Raw genomic sequence first — 14,823 nt, forward strand, 5'->3', positions numbered from 1 at the left:
ATTTGAGACAAGGTCTTGCTAAGTTCCTTAGGACCTTGCTAAATTGCTGAGGCTGGTCTTGAACTCCTTCTCAGCCTCTGGAGTCATTGGGATTACAGGCATGTGCCCTGTGCCCAGTTTGTAACTAGATTTTTTTTTCTTTTTTTTTTTTTAGTGTGATTTGTTGTCAATTTTCTCTCTTCTGCTGGCCTGAACATTTATGAGTTCAAGGATAATGTCTTCTTGTTCACTCTTAGAGTCCAGTGTTAGCACAGGGCCTGAGTCAGAGTAAATGCTCAATTGATATTTGTTGAATGAATATGAGGAGGCTGGCTAGGCAAGTGGGGAGAAGGGAAATCACTGGGGTCAAGGGAAGGACAAGGGCAGGGCAAATCTTCTAGTTTGCCACCATTCAGGGGGCCCTCTGGGAAGTGCTTTGCATTCCTGGTGCTAGTGACAGGACTGTGCATGCCCAGGAATTGAAATCTGTGTTGCATGCCAAGGCCTCCTGTGTTCTTCTGGAAGTGAGGGCTTAGTTGGTGAGGAGAGGGGGAGAATGGAAGCACAGAAGCTCAGCATCTTAGCTTCTGGGAAAACATGGGCTGGGGAGGCAGCCCAAGCCCCAGCCTCATCTCCAGGGTTCTTTGGACAGACTCCTCATAGCTCCTGGCTTCTACTAGGGAGGTCTGGCCCAGAGCCCATCCCCACTCCCCACAGACCACAAGAAGGTCTTTCTGCTGAAGTCCCCACCCCCAACCCACAGGGGGTTCCTGTCTCAGCAGGAATTCAGACCTGATTGAAATGAGCAGCTGGAGCAGACTGGATGGGAGGGTGACTAGTGGGGAGCAGGGATCAAAAGCTCTTGTGTGTGAGGGGCAGGGAGAGGGGGTGCCGGAGTGTGCTGGCTTGCCCACAAGCATAAAGAAATGAGGCAGAGACAGAGGGACAGGAAGAAAGAGACAGAGAAAGATAAAGAAAATGTAGCAGAGAAAGCAACCCGGAAGCAGAGAGGAAGAAAAGAAGAGAAGTTGGGGGGGGGGGGTGGGCACGGACACAGAACAGAGAATAAAGTGGAAATCACGAGGGACAGGAACAAGGAGAGTGCTGATAAAAGAGCACAAGGTCACAAGGCAATTGTGGGAGATGGAGACACAGAAAAGAGGTCAAGGACAAGTTTAGGAAGGCAGAGACAGAAAGGAGAAATAGAGACTGAACTTAAGGAAGGAGTCACATTTATTCTTTCCTTCTACATTTGTTGAACATCCCAACATGGCAGGCACACAGTGCGAGGTAAAAATCAATCGGTGCAAGCAGACACAAATGATAGGGTCCCAGACATAGCAGTAAAGACAGTAAAGACAAAGACCAGGAAAGGGAAAGCTAAGATTGGAACCGAGTTAGAGACTGAGGGGAGGACACAGAAATAAGAGACAGTGACAGAGACACAGACTTAAGAGGAGGCAGACACAAAATTCTCCCAGGCAAAGAGGGCACAATGAGTGGAACCCAGGGTGCAGCTGGAGGAGAACCTGGATGAGGGAGACCTGCCCGGGCTTGCCCTAGGGTGGCTTTCCCTCCTCAGTCCCATCTCCAACTGTGCTGCCTCTACTTTCCCTCCCCCTGCCACCACTCTTCCTAGCAGGCTCTGGAGGAGGTTCTAAGTGCTGACAGCCTCCTCCTGCCCCTCCTCTTGACCCATGTTTCTCTGCCTAAACTCCAGATCAGGATGGAGCCCAGCTCAACTCAGAGAAGAGGAATGCAGGTGATAGACAGGCATAAAACGCCTCCCTTCCATCCACAGGCCAGTTTAAGACCATCCTTTGGTCCCATGGATCCCTCAGGAGATTGGAACATATGCATGTGATGGGGAGAAGGGAGGGGTGGGTGTGCATTCAGCTTCCAAAATAGGGCAGGTGCCTCTCCCTTCCGGGTCTGTGTACCAGCCCCCAATACATCAAAACCTCGCTGCTGAGATCTCGGAAGGAGGAAAGACACCATTTGTAGCAAATGCCAAGCCCTCCCCCATCTCCTCCCACGTCATCACTGAGAAAAATGCCGCAGAGAAGAGGGTGGGCTGGAGAATCAGTCACCTACCCGCTGGTGCCGGGTCTCTGGGCCTGAGAGAAACGCCAGTCCGTGTTGGGTGGGGCTTGCTGTGGAGAAAACAGAGGGAAAGAAGCTGAGTACCCATGAGCTGTCAGAATGTCACCAGAGCCTCTGGGGATGAGCTGGAAGAGGAGGGGAGTGGGTAAGAGAAGGAAATGGGGTAAGATGGGGGAGGGGTTGACACATTTCCAAAGACCACAAAAACACCCCAGGTCCCTCTCAGAGGTCTGAGGTACCAGAGATGAAATGACATTTTTATCTGTCACAGTGAGGAAGCTTTGATTTTTTTTTTTTTTTTAAGCCTTCCTTTTTCCCTGTCTCCAGACTCAGGACTTTGGGGCCAAAATTCAAGGGCTGAAAGTATCTTCTGTGGTACTGGAGGGAGCAGTGCAGAGAAGGCTCCTAAAAGGGGCAAAAGAGGCTTTTAGATTAGAATCCCACCAGCCCTAGAATGAAGTTATCCAGCCCTTCAGCTGGGAACAAAGCATCCTCCGCAGCAAGATGGCTGCGGCTCTGGGTAACCCTTTTCGTGCCAAGTTGTGCAGCGACACATTTAGGGCGACACCTCGTCCAGGCCCTTGGCTCTCAAGGATCTCTTCCCACAGCTAAATACATTATTAATTTAGGAGTCATGCCAGACAGGGCCTTTGCTAGGGATCCAAGCCCTGGGACACCTCTCACCCTCAGAACTCCATGCCAGACAATGGCCTGTGACTGAGAAGAGAACAAGGCTTCTCTGTCTGGAATAGAGAAAATGACTGGGATGGAGCCCAGAGAGATCAAGCTCCCACAGCTTCTAAGCAATGCCAACTAAATCTGCAGGGCTCCCAGGGGGTTGATCTGTAGCCATCTCCCACCTGGCTGAAGGTGTGGGTTCTTCTGTCAGCCACTTAACACCTAAGTCTCTCCCAGTCCTTCCAGGAGTATGTTATTCATTCCACCATTCATGGAGCACTCCTAGAGCCATGTCCTCACTGGTTCTGGGAGGACATTACCGTGCCCACTACTGTGCTCTCTGGGACAGGGTAATTAATTCTCACTCTGGTTCCCAGAAGCAGAGAGTGTGAGCATCTCAGATTACACTGGGGAGACCTAGAACTGCCAGTGATTCACACTCAAGTCTCATAGGCGACAGTGATGTGAGCAGAATCTAGAAATCTAATATCCTCAGTATATCAGGAGCCATGAGCACCATTCTGGGGCTTCCTTGAAGATGTCCAGCCCTTAGCCAATGTATTCTTAAGCACAGCAGAATCTACATGGAGTTGCAGGGATCATGATGGGAGGACAGGGAGCTGGATGAAATAGGAGGATGGCGGGTCCCATTTGTTCAGTGAGGACTACTGAGGATGAGGAAGCCCAAAGTCTTTCCTCCTCATGTAAGACACTAAAAGGAAAATAACACCCTTGCCCCATCCCAGTAGATGCCAACTGTCTTTTGTTCAGCATCATAAGTTTCAAGTGCCAAACCAATCAAAGCACACTCTGGAGTTAGACAGACCTGGGTTAGACTATTACTTGCTCTGAACTTGAGCAAGTCACATGACTTCCATGAAACTCAGTTACAAGATGAGGCTAGAAACTATCCAGCAACAGTGGAGAGAAGAGCAAATGAATATCCTAGTTCTCCAATAAGGCGGGTAGTTAGCTTCTCTCAATCAGCTATCAGAAGCATCTAAAGTGTTGTTTTCAAACTATAATCCTGATTCAGGGTGGTGATTAGATATATTTTGAATAAAAACCTTCTGGGATTATGAAAATTTGTGTTTTTCACTATTATAGTTTCCTCACATATGAGGGGTACCCCTGGCATCTGGTGGAAGCTACGGCTTTCCATCTGCCAGAGGAGAAAGGACTTGAATCTCAGATATTTTGGCCACCCCCAAGTCCCTGACCCTAGATGGCTGAGCACATCAGCATATCGTGGGCAGGAAGAGCCAAAACCCTGTTTCTAAGCATCAAGAGCTGGGGTGCTCCAAGTTCCCACTCTCCTCAGGAGAAAGGGGCCCGACTGGTGTCACAGGGGTCCTGGGTTATATCTTATAAAGTTCTACTCCCTCTGCTCAAGGCTTCAGGGGCTGCCACTTTCAATATGGAGCCCTGGGTCCTGCAGGACCAGCTGGCCAGAGGGTCACAGAGTCATGCCCCCAACCCGCCTGCGCTCCACGAACTTCAGTAAAGCTCAGGTCACCCTGAGGTGACTGGCTCCCCCTCCCCGCCAGGTGCAACTGGGAAGATGCTCCCGAGTACTTGCCTGGTCCTGGGCAGCAGCGACCCGGGACTTTTACCAGAGACCACGGGCAAGGGGCTGTGGGTGGGCCACAGACAACTGGTGTGAACCTGGCAGAGAGCCACGGGGGGTGAAAGCTGGTGCATGGGTGTTTGAGCTGGCGTAGGGAGGACACAGGTGAACCCTACTAGCGCACCTCAGTCCAGATGTGGTTGGGTGGAGCCAGGATAAGGAAGGTTGAAGATTACAGTGAAGCCATAGATCATGGGAACGGGTAGAAAACGGAAGAGGAAGCCTAAAAGACCCGGGCAGCGTGCGGGGAACTGAAGCTTAGGAGGCTGGTAGGGTGAATCTATCACAGCCTCCACCCGAGATCCCCCACACCTGTGGAAACTGCTAGAAATTCACCAGAAACTCGGCGGAGCCCCACCCTTTTCTAAGTGTGGTGGCAGGAGTTAGTGGTCCCACCTTCCCTCGTCCATAATCACCATCACCTCCCAATGCTTGGAGCCCCATCACGCAATGAGTCCAAAGGATCCCAAGAATCGGGTGGAGTACAACGAGCAGCTGAGCCAGCCCAAGAGGTGTGGATGCAAGTTCAGTCCCTTATGTGGACCGCAGGCTTCTCCAATGCCTCCCCCAGGAGTCGCCCCCGGGTGGCGCTGAGCCCTCACCTGGCTCCTCTCCCGCATCGTATTAGAGTGGGAACGAAAGGCATCAGGCTCCAGGGCCAGAGCTGAGGGTTGCTGAACGCTGAGCGGCCTGAGGAAAGTGAAGTCACTGCCATCAGAGGCTGGTGAAAAGCACGTCCTGTAGCAATGGCTCTGTGAGTCTGTGGGCCGCAGTGTCACCTCCATGTACTTAAGTGTGCCATCTGAGCTTACCTGCAGGTTGGGACTAGACTGCTTATAAAATTCCCGGGAGGGTGAGTCCTGATGCCTGCAGCACCCACCCCCACCACCATCCCCATTTGCCTGTCCCCGAAGGCACTTAACTGACATAAAGGTGAAGGTTACTAAGGATAAGAGACTGATGGTTGCTAGAGCTACAATGAGGTAAAGAGTAAGGTCTGAACGTTCAGGAGGGTGTGTGAGGAAATCACTGGATTTGGGCATTTCCTCAGGGTCTTCATCCTCCAGAACCAGTAGCACTGTGGCTGTAGAGGAAAGTGAAGGGTCACCATTGTCCCTCACGAGGACCACCACCTGCTGAGTATCAGGGTCATCCTCTAGTAAGGACCTAGCTGTGCGCACCTCACCAGTATGTGCAGACACCAGGAACAATCCTGGGGCTGTGGACTGTGGCAACAGGGAATAAGAAAGCCATGCATTGTGGCCTGCATCAGCATCCACAGCTGTCACCTTGGTGACCAAGGAGCCAGGAGGAGCAGAGCGAGGGAGACGCTGGGGGGCTGAGAATTCCCTGCCTGGCTTTGGGTGCAGCACAGCTGGGGCATTATCATTCTGGTCAAGGACAAACACATGTAGAGATGTGTTGGCATGCAGTGGGGGAGAGCCAGAGTCTCGAACCCCCACCACAATCTGCAGCATCTGCAGCAATTCATAGTCAAAAGTTCGCTGGGCAAAGACTCGTCCATCATCAGGGTTGACATACACAAAGGAGGAGGATGGGGCTCCCTGAATCTGACTCCCTACAATGGAGTAGGTGAGACGGGCATTATCCCCAGTGTCTGGATCTGAGGCAGCCACAGTGCAGAGAAGGGAGCCAGGAGGCTTATTTTCTGGGATGTAAGCAGTATAGAGCTGCTGGTTGAACTGGGGCGCGTTGTCATTAACATCTGAAATGTTGATCCTGATGGTGAGACGTGTGTGCAGAGGAGGTGAGCCAGCATCGCTAGCCAGTAGCTCAATGGTATAGTGTGATGTGGCCTCCCGGTCCAAGGGCTGGCTGGTTAGCAATGAGTAGTGGTTCTCAGAAGGCTTGATCTGAAATGGGAGGTCTGGAGAGATATCCAGACTTACTTCACCATTTCTTCCTGAGTCTCGGTCCCGCACATTAAACAACCCCACTACTGTGCCCACTGGTGTGCTCTCTGGGACAGGGTTGACCAAAGAGGCCAACAGAACCTCAGGGGCATTGTCATTGGCGTCCCCCACATCTACTTGAATGACACAGTGACCCTCCATGGCTGGCTGTCCCTGGTCACGGGCTCTTGCATGAATTTCATAGAAACTTGACTCCTCAAAGTCTACTGAACCCAATACATGGATTGCTCCACTACTAGGGTCCAGGCCAAAGAGATTCCGCACTGCCTCAGAAGTATGATCTCCAAAAGAATAGTCTAGTTGGCCATTGGTGCCCTCATCTGGATCAGTAGCATTGAGGCGGAGCAGCAGGGTCCCCTTGGGTGCATTCTCTGGAAGTCCCACACGTAGAACTGAGGACTGGAAGGTTGGAGCATTATCATTGATGTCCAGCACAATGATGGAGATGAGGCTGGTCCCTGAGTGAGCTGGGGTACCCCCATCCACAGCAGTGAGCACCAGCTGATGTCTTGCCTGAGTTTCACGATCTAGTTGCTGCTCTAGCACCAGCTCTGGGAAGAGCTTCCCATCTTTTAGGGTCTTCACATTCAGAGAAAAGTGGCTGCTGGGGCTTAGAGTGTAAAAGCTCACAGTATTGGTGCCTACATCCGGATCTTGGGCACTATCCAGTGGGAATCGTGCTCCAGGTGCAGCTGATTCTGAGATACGCATCTCTCGCTCAGAAGTGGCAAAGCTTGGAGAGTTGTCATTGAGATCCAGGATCTCTACCTCTACACGGATGAGCTCCAGTGGGTGTTCAGTCACCACCTGCACTGGCAACAGGCAGCTGGTGCTGGCTCCACACAGGTTCTCTCGGTCAATCTTTTGATTCACTGCTAGAGCACCACTCATCAAGCTCAGGGAAAAATAGCGTCCATTCTCCTCAGAGCCCAGCCGCAGTCGGCGGCTCAACAGATCTGTCACCTTTAAGCCCAGATCTTGAGCAACATTCCCTACCAGCGTCCCCGGCTCAGACTCTTCCACCACTGAGTAACGAAGCTGCCCAGACACCCAGCCCCAGCAGCACAAGGACAACATGCACAGCACTTGCCATTTCCCAGGGAGCTGTGGGGGTGTCTTGGGCCCCATGACCCAGAAGTCCCTTCCTGAAGAACAACTCTGTGCTGTCCTGTCTCCAAGGTAGACCAAGGGCTTGGAATGCAGCAGAAGAAATCTCTTATGTCTCCTTCCAGCCTCTTAAAAACTGCTCTGAGGTTTGCCTGCCTGCAGCAGTTCTTAGTCACCAAATGGCGGGGGTGGGTGGGGGGGAAGGGGAGTTAAATGTAAGTGGAGCTGGGGAGCTGGAGGAGGAGAGGCGGGCAGGAAGAGCAGATCCCCCACCTTGTCTCTGAGTTTGATTGGTCAAAAAGTCTGTCTGCTCTCAACCAATTATGCAGTCTCCTCAGTTCTGGAAACCTTGGGAACGGGCAATGCAAATCTGTGTCACAGAAGCCTCCTACCTCCCTACTCATTTTCGTGCTGCAGGTTGATTCAGCCCCCTTGGCAGCAAAGTTTGACAGCTCAGATGGTGCTCAACAGGGAAGACAAAGTGGTACAAAACTCCTAGTGTTCTATCCCAGCAACTTCCTTCATGACTTCAAAAGCTTCCACACTACTTCACTGGAACCAACAAAATTCACTTTCTGGGAAAGGCAAACAACATTTGTTCCCCCACCCCTCTCCCATCTCTCTCCCACTCCCCTTCTCCCATCCTACTGAATGCTGCTAGGGGCAAGAGAAAAAATTTGCTAAGACACTGTAAAGTCTTATCTTGACTCTTTAGCAATGCTTTGAGGAAAATCTCCATGTCAGTTGATGGCTACAGAACTCAGTTTATCTGAGATCCCAGTCTCAGAATGTAGAAAGATTGTCACCGTTTGTGGGTAAAGGAATATTTCTGGGACTGATCTAAGTTACTAAGAGTTGACAGAGGACAAGCATAACCTCTTTCTAGGCTTTATGGTTTCACGGAATTCAGGAGAACTCTAAAGGCTTCCAGAGTTGCTGTCTCTGAGTTCCTCAACTGTAAACCAGTTTTCTGACATTGTCATTTCACTTACCGCTTTTTTTCCCCCAAAGACACAATGAATACCTCTCTGTTTCTAATATACTGCATTGTACCTAGTTCAAATCCCATTAGGGACTGGGAATCCTAAACATCTGGATCAAAAGATCTTTTCTGGGGAGAGCACTGGGGATTGAAACCAGGGATGCTTTATCACTGAGCTACATCTCCAACCCTTTTTATTTTGAGAAAGGATTTCACTAAGTCTGGCCTCAAACTTGAGATCCTCCTGCCTTAGCCTCCCACCTTGCTGGAATTGTTGGAATTACAGGAATGTGCCACCACATCTGGCCCAAAAGATCTTTGATGTGCACCTCTCTGCTCCCTTGGATCTCTCTTCTTTTTTTTGCTCTCTGCTATGCTTCAGAGAGTACCCTTCACAGTGGGTTAAGGATCCTAGAGACTATGGGCAAAGATTTTAGTCACCCTCTCAGTCCATTGGAAAATGGTAACCTAGAGTTAAGTTTCTCCAGAACCTGGCCCCCCCGATTTAGGAAGAGTAGAGAAAGCAGCCCTGGGTTCAGGTGATTGCCTAGTGCATCCCACCCTTGTGCACCATAGCCATCTATGCTCCTAAGTTCTGTCAGCATGCTTCACAATAGCATAGTTCTTGATCACCAATTACTTTCACTCCTTACTTTTAGATATAGACAAAATCTACCCCCAGTGTTAACCTGTGTCAACCACCTGGTTAATTCACAAAACACTTAAAAAAAAAAAAAAAAAAAAAAAGCTCAGAATCTACCACATAGTTACTACTCACAAAAATGGTGAAATCACTCTGGGCTCTTACAGGGAGGCCAGTACTCTCTGGAACATGGCCCAATCATAAGCCTGAATCAGAACAACCCTCAAGCATTGGCTGAGCCTGAAAAGGTCTCACCTCTAGCCCATAGAGAAGATCAGAGGGTGGACAGCTTGGGCGAACAGGCTCTCCTGCCATAGGTGCACTGGGTGACTTCACCATCATGAAGCTATCACTCCGAGTGGGTGCAGAAGCCAAGGGTGTACAGCCATGAGAGTGGCCTCCCACATCAACAAACTTGATAGGATCATCTGACCCTAGCTGGATTCGGAGGATCCCATTGGAAGGAGGAAGCCCCTCCCTCCTTCGAGATCTGGTGAGACATGCACAGGTGCCAGCAGGAAAGCATGTTACTCCGCAAGCAGCCCCACGCAGACATTTAGAGAGTAGTGCCACGAATGAACCAAAGGAGACAAAGCAAATTGCCACTAGGGATACAGCCAAGTATAAAGTCAGACGGGATTCTCCTTCCCTTGGAGCTGAAGATTCTCGAAGATCAGGAACAATTGGATGAGTGTCTTCCTCTAAGGACACGAGGAGAGTAACAGAGGTAGAAAGTGGTGGGCTACCACTGTCCTTCACCACAATGACAAGCTTCTGTGGTGGGAGATCAGCGGGGATGGGAACAGCTGTCCTGACCTCCCCAGCATATCGAGAGACTGCAAACAGGCTGGGATCTGGGGCCTCTAGGAGCTGATAGGAAACCCAAGCATTGTAACCTGAATCCAAGTCCACGGCAGTCACCTTGGTGACTAGGTGGCCAGCACCAACTGATGGAGGCAGTGCTTGAGGACATAAGGAACCAGGCCTGGCCCTAGGGCGGAGAACAGCTGGGGCATTGTCATTGAGGTCCAGAACAAATAGACGGACTGTCACAGTGCTGCTAAGAGGTGGGTTGCCCCTGTCCCGGGCCTGCACCTCAAACTGCAGTGTCTGTGTTTGCTCATAGTCAAATGATCGAGTAGCATGAACAGCTCCTGTTTGGGGGTTCAGAGAGATGAAGGAGGAAGCTGACACATCTCGATTTCTGGGCTCTAAGAGAGAGTAAGAGATAAGTGCATTCAAACCAGAGTCTGGGTCCGAGGCTGCAAGAGAGCAAAGCAGGTCCCCTGGGCGATTATTCTCAGGAACAAACACCTCATGTGATCTTTGGAAGAAGGAGGGTGGGTTATCATTCACATCAGAAATATTAAGGAAAATAGTCCTGTGGGTACTCAGAGGAGGGTTCCCAGCATCAGAAGCAGTGACCATGATGTCATAACTGGATTTAGCCTCTCGGTCCAAGGACCCAGCAGTCACAAGGGAGAACTGGTTCCTGAAGGCAGACTTGAGGGCAAATGGCAAGTGGTCAGGGATTCGAAGGCTCACATCTCCATTTGAACCCGAGTCCGGGTCCTGCACACTGATGAGTGCCACTACAGTGCCAGGTTCTGCACTTTCTGGGAGAGTTCCCAGCTCTGAAGTCACTGTGATGTGGGGGGCATTGTCATTTACATCCAGGAGATCCACCCGAAGGCTGCAATGTTGTTCCATGGCTGGAGAACCCCCATCGCGAGCCCGCACATCAAATTCATAGTAATTCTCACTCTCGAAGTCTAGGGGCCCCTGAAGGGTAAGCTTTCCAGTTGTGGGATGCAGGTCAAAGAGGTTTCTCACACGATCAGGGGTGTGGCCACTGAAAGAAAATGTGACGTTACCACTAGGACCCAGGTCCGGGTCAGAGGCATTGAGCTGGATGAGCACCATGCCGGCTGGCGCGCTCTCCAAGACACTAATTCTGTAGCTGGATTGCTGGAAGGCTGGGGCGTTGTCATTCACGTCCAGCACAGAGACCCGGAGCTCCGCGGTGCCAGATCTTGGGGGGTTCCCTCCGTCTACAGCAGTCAGCACCAGGCGGTAGTCCGATTGCTTCTCCCGATCCAAAGGCTTCTCCAGGAGCAGCTCCGGGACGAGGCTGCCGTCGCTGCGTTTCTTGACATCAAGTGCAAAGTGTTCATTGGAGCTCAGTCTATAGCTGCTAATGGAATTGCTCCCCACATCTGCATCCTGAGCCTTTTCCAAAGGGAAACGTTGTCCTGGAGGAGCTGCCTCCCCGATTTCCAAGTCCAGCTGCTGCCGCGGAAATCGGGGGGCGTGATCATTCACATCTACGATCTCTACCTCTGCTCGGTACATTTCCAAAGGCCCTTCGGTTACAAACTCCAGGGGCACGATACAGCTGGCACTGAGCCCACACAGTGCCTCTCGATCTATTGGATTCTTGATTAGCAGGGCTCCGCTGTCCAAATCCACACGGAAGTGTCTTTGGTTCACCTCTCCAGCGACCTGCAGCCTGCGAGCTGACAGACTCTCTGTATCCAGCAGGAAATCTTGGGCGACATTCCCTACAAAAGTCCCTTCCTGTGACTCCTCTGGGACCGGGTAGCGGATCTGCCCACAAACGTAACCCAGGTGGCAAAAGAGGAACAAAAGGGTAGCCCCCCACCCGAGTTCTACCCAGCTTCTCACCTTGCAGAGCATTGCTGCCACCCGCTAATTCTCTACTTGGTCCTGGGAAGCAGAAGAAGCCGACCCGCCCCAAACATCCACAGCAGCTGGAGACACCTATCTCCCTTTCCCCCGCGCCAGTTCTGGCGCGGCTTGGCCGGCACTGCAAGGGTTACGCGCCGTTTTTGCTGGTGGCGGGGTAGATTTGTCTGCCTTTCAACACCGGATTGGCAGACAGCGGCTCCTGGGCTCAGCCAATAGGCTGAGCAGAGAACATCCTAATAGCAGCAGGGTTAATGCGTCGCAGCATTGGAAGAAAAAAAAAAAAAAACAGAAAAAAAAAAAAACAACCAAACCCCACAAAATAATAAAATAACCCCCAACTTATCTTTTCACCTTCCTCCTGCTCAAAGGTATTTCTTTCATGGATCATTACCTCTTTGGAGAAGCAAACAACATATACGTATTCCCCCTCCCCAACAACCTACTCACCCCGCCCCTTTTCGGCAGGGAAAACAGCGACAGCCTGAGCCCTAGCAACCTGCAGCCCACTGAGCAAGTAGCCATTTGAGATTGGTCACTTTATTCAAGCCAGTGTTGTCATCAACCAATATCCTAAATGAGTAGCTTCTGTCCCAATCTGATTGTGTTAGAACAACAGCTAATTAAAAGCACTGCCATATACTCAAAACTCTGCCCCTCTGCAGATTATTCAGAACCATATCCATTCCTTTGCAAAAAAGGCTTACACATTAATGTGGCCAATTAAATTTATGCAGCACACCTTTTGATTGTAACAGGAGGTGCGGCAGAAAACAAACCACTCTTATTCAGACATTTGCTAGTAATACACTAAATTACCATTCATTGATTTCAAGGACAGTATGGGAACAGGGTGGTGGAAGCCAGGAGAGGGAGACTTCCCAAAACTGTAAGAATCAGCAGAGTCTGGGAGGTATAAAGGACTAGATCTCATTACCTGGCAGAATGCTAATGTTCACAAATTCAACAGCTTTCTTGAATAATTGGGATCAGCCACCAACAGCATTGTGCCTACAAATCCTCTTTATTTGACACCAGTGGTGTTCTTGATATGTTGTTAATTACCAACAGAGACCATTTCAAAAGAGCAAGCTTTTCACTTAGCCCCAGGGGATCTCTTGTAGCTGGAGACTTGATCTCACCCCACCCCCTCTGTCATCCAGACCTCCTAGCAGCCTGGCTACTACCTTTGCACAAGAGCAAAAACACAATAAATTTTAAACTGTAGGTACCTCCAAACTGTAATCTGAGTGGCAAACGCATCAGAGACAGAGAAAAATGCAACTTGATCTGGACATGATATATGTTAATTCATCCAAATTCTTAACTAGGTTACTACAGGCAGCCAAAACCAGGAAAACAACAACAACAACAACAACAACAAACAAACAACAACAACAAAAAAACGGTGTTCTTACAATCCCCTCATTTCCCCCAAACCTTTGATTTTCAGGAATACATACATATTTTTTTACTATGGTGAGGCCAGCAATTGACATTCTAGTTACAAAGAAAGGGATCTGGCATCTGTATTCTTATATAAAAACAAAATAAAACAAGCCCTGACACACACACACACACACACACACACACACTCACCCCTTAAGTCTCTTCCCATGGGAATTATGGAGATGTAAAACATCTTGGTCTACCAAAGTGTTTATGCCAGAATTCACTATCTCAGTAAGTGGCATCATCATTCACCCAGCTACCTTAGAATTCAAGGAGTTTCTGTGTAGGGGGTGGGGGGGGGGAGGTCATTCTTGGCTCATTCCCATCCCTCTCTTCCTATATCATGTCAGTCAACAAGTTCTGATGATTTTATTGGAGTCATTTTAGTGTAGTCTGCCCTGCCACTGTGCTGGTTCAAGCATTTATCAATCCTCTCAAGTACTGCAATAGCCTTTGTCTCTCTTCCCAATGTCTCCAATGTATTTCACTTATGACTACCAGAATAATCTCTCTAAAGCAAGCAAACAGAAGATCCTGATGACATCGTGTGTGTGTGTGTGTGTGTGTGTGTGTGTGTGTGTGTATCAGTTCAAATTGACTATCATCTATAGTGAATAAAATGAAAACCCCTTGGCACAGTTAAAAGGTAATTCAGGTATTCCTGCCTACTTGCTTCACTTCATGGCCTGCAAAGACTGTTTTACACACGTGCTTTATAGTCCAACAATAGTAAAATACCCTTATCTCACACATGGAATTTCCTGCAAAGGCTCCTTCCTGACCCATTTCCCCTTTACTATTTGATAAGCTACTACTCATCTTTCAGTTCTTGGCTCAAGCATCATGACTGCCTCTATAAAGTTTTCCTGATTTCTCAGGCTGACTTAGGTATTTCTTCCTCTTTGAGGCCACTGCTTCTTCTGTAATTCAGAACCCATTTTCTTTCCTTTTATCTTGTTTGTCTCCTGTGGTATTCTGTATACCATAAGGGCAGACAGTGTCCTTTGATCTTTTACAGAGTCTAACACACAGGGGTGATAATAAAATGGTGAATATTAGCATTTATCAACTCAACGAATATTTATTAAATATTTGTTAAGTAAGTATTGTCTTTATAGATGATAAAAATGTAGTTGAGAGCTCAAGAGACTTGTCTGAAGCTAAACAATTAGTATAGTACTATACTTGCAATTTCACATTTAAAAAAGCCCAGCCTGTTTTACTAGAATTGGAGCATCACAACACTTTAATACAACATACTCAAATTTTTATGCCAGATATTTGATACTGTCATCTCCAGATTCTGTTTTTCTGTGTTTGTTTGTTTGTTTTTTTGTAGTGCTGCAAATCAAAGCCAGGGCCTCCTGTATGCTAGGCACTGAGTTACTTTCCCAGCCCCACCTGTACACTTTTTTAAAACAGGTTTTTTGAGATATAGTTGACATACCATACAGTTCACATTTTAAAAATGTCAAAGTGTCCAATTTGATGGTTTTTAGTATATTCAACTACAGCAAGTTGATGCAATCATTAACACTATCTGATACTGAAAAATTTTTGTCACACCCAAAAGAAACCCAATGGCCCAGGTACTAGTGGCTTAGGGAGATTT

At 49.1% G+C, this 14,823-nt stretch overlaps 1 protein-coding gene across 1 annotated transcript in view; it reads right to left on the reverse strand.

Annotated features, from left to right (window-relative positions):
• LOC124103523 (uncharacterized) overlaps window positions 1-14,823 on the reverse strand; it is a 78,160-nt gene that overhangs the window by 13,478 nt on the left and 49,859 nt on the right. Inside the window, exons 6-8 of the mRNA XM_058584375.1 lie at window positions 9,309-11,738; window positions 4,990-7,554; window positions 2,074-2,132 (exon numbers count right to left, since the gene is read on the reverse strand). Of these exons, the coding sequence (XP_058440358.1) occupies window positions 2,074-2,132; window positions 4,990-7,554; window positions 9,309-11,738 (5,054 nt within the window). The remainder of the gene's footprint in view (window positions 1-2,073; window positions 2,133-4,989; window positions 7,555-9,308; window positions 11,739-14,823) is intronic.

Source organism: Marmota monax, unplaced genomic scaffold (genome assembly GCF_021218885.2).
Source record: "Marmota monax isolate L192 unplaced genomic scaffold, Marmota_monax_Labrador192_F-V1.1 WCK01_AAM20220418_F8-fsc00006, whole genome shotgun sequence".
In the NCBI taxonomy this organism is placed as follows: domain Eukaryota; kingdom Metazoa; phylum Chordata; class Mammalia; order Rodentia; family Sciuridae; genus Marmota; species Marmota monax.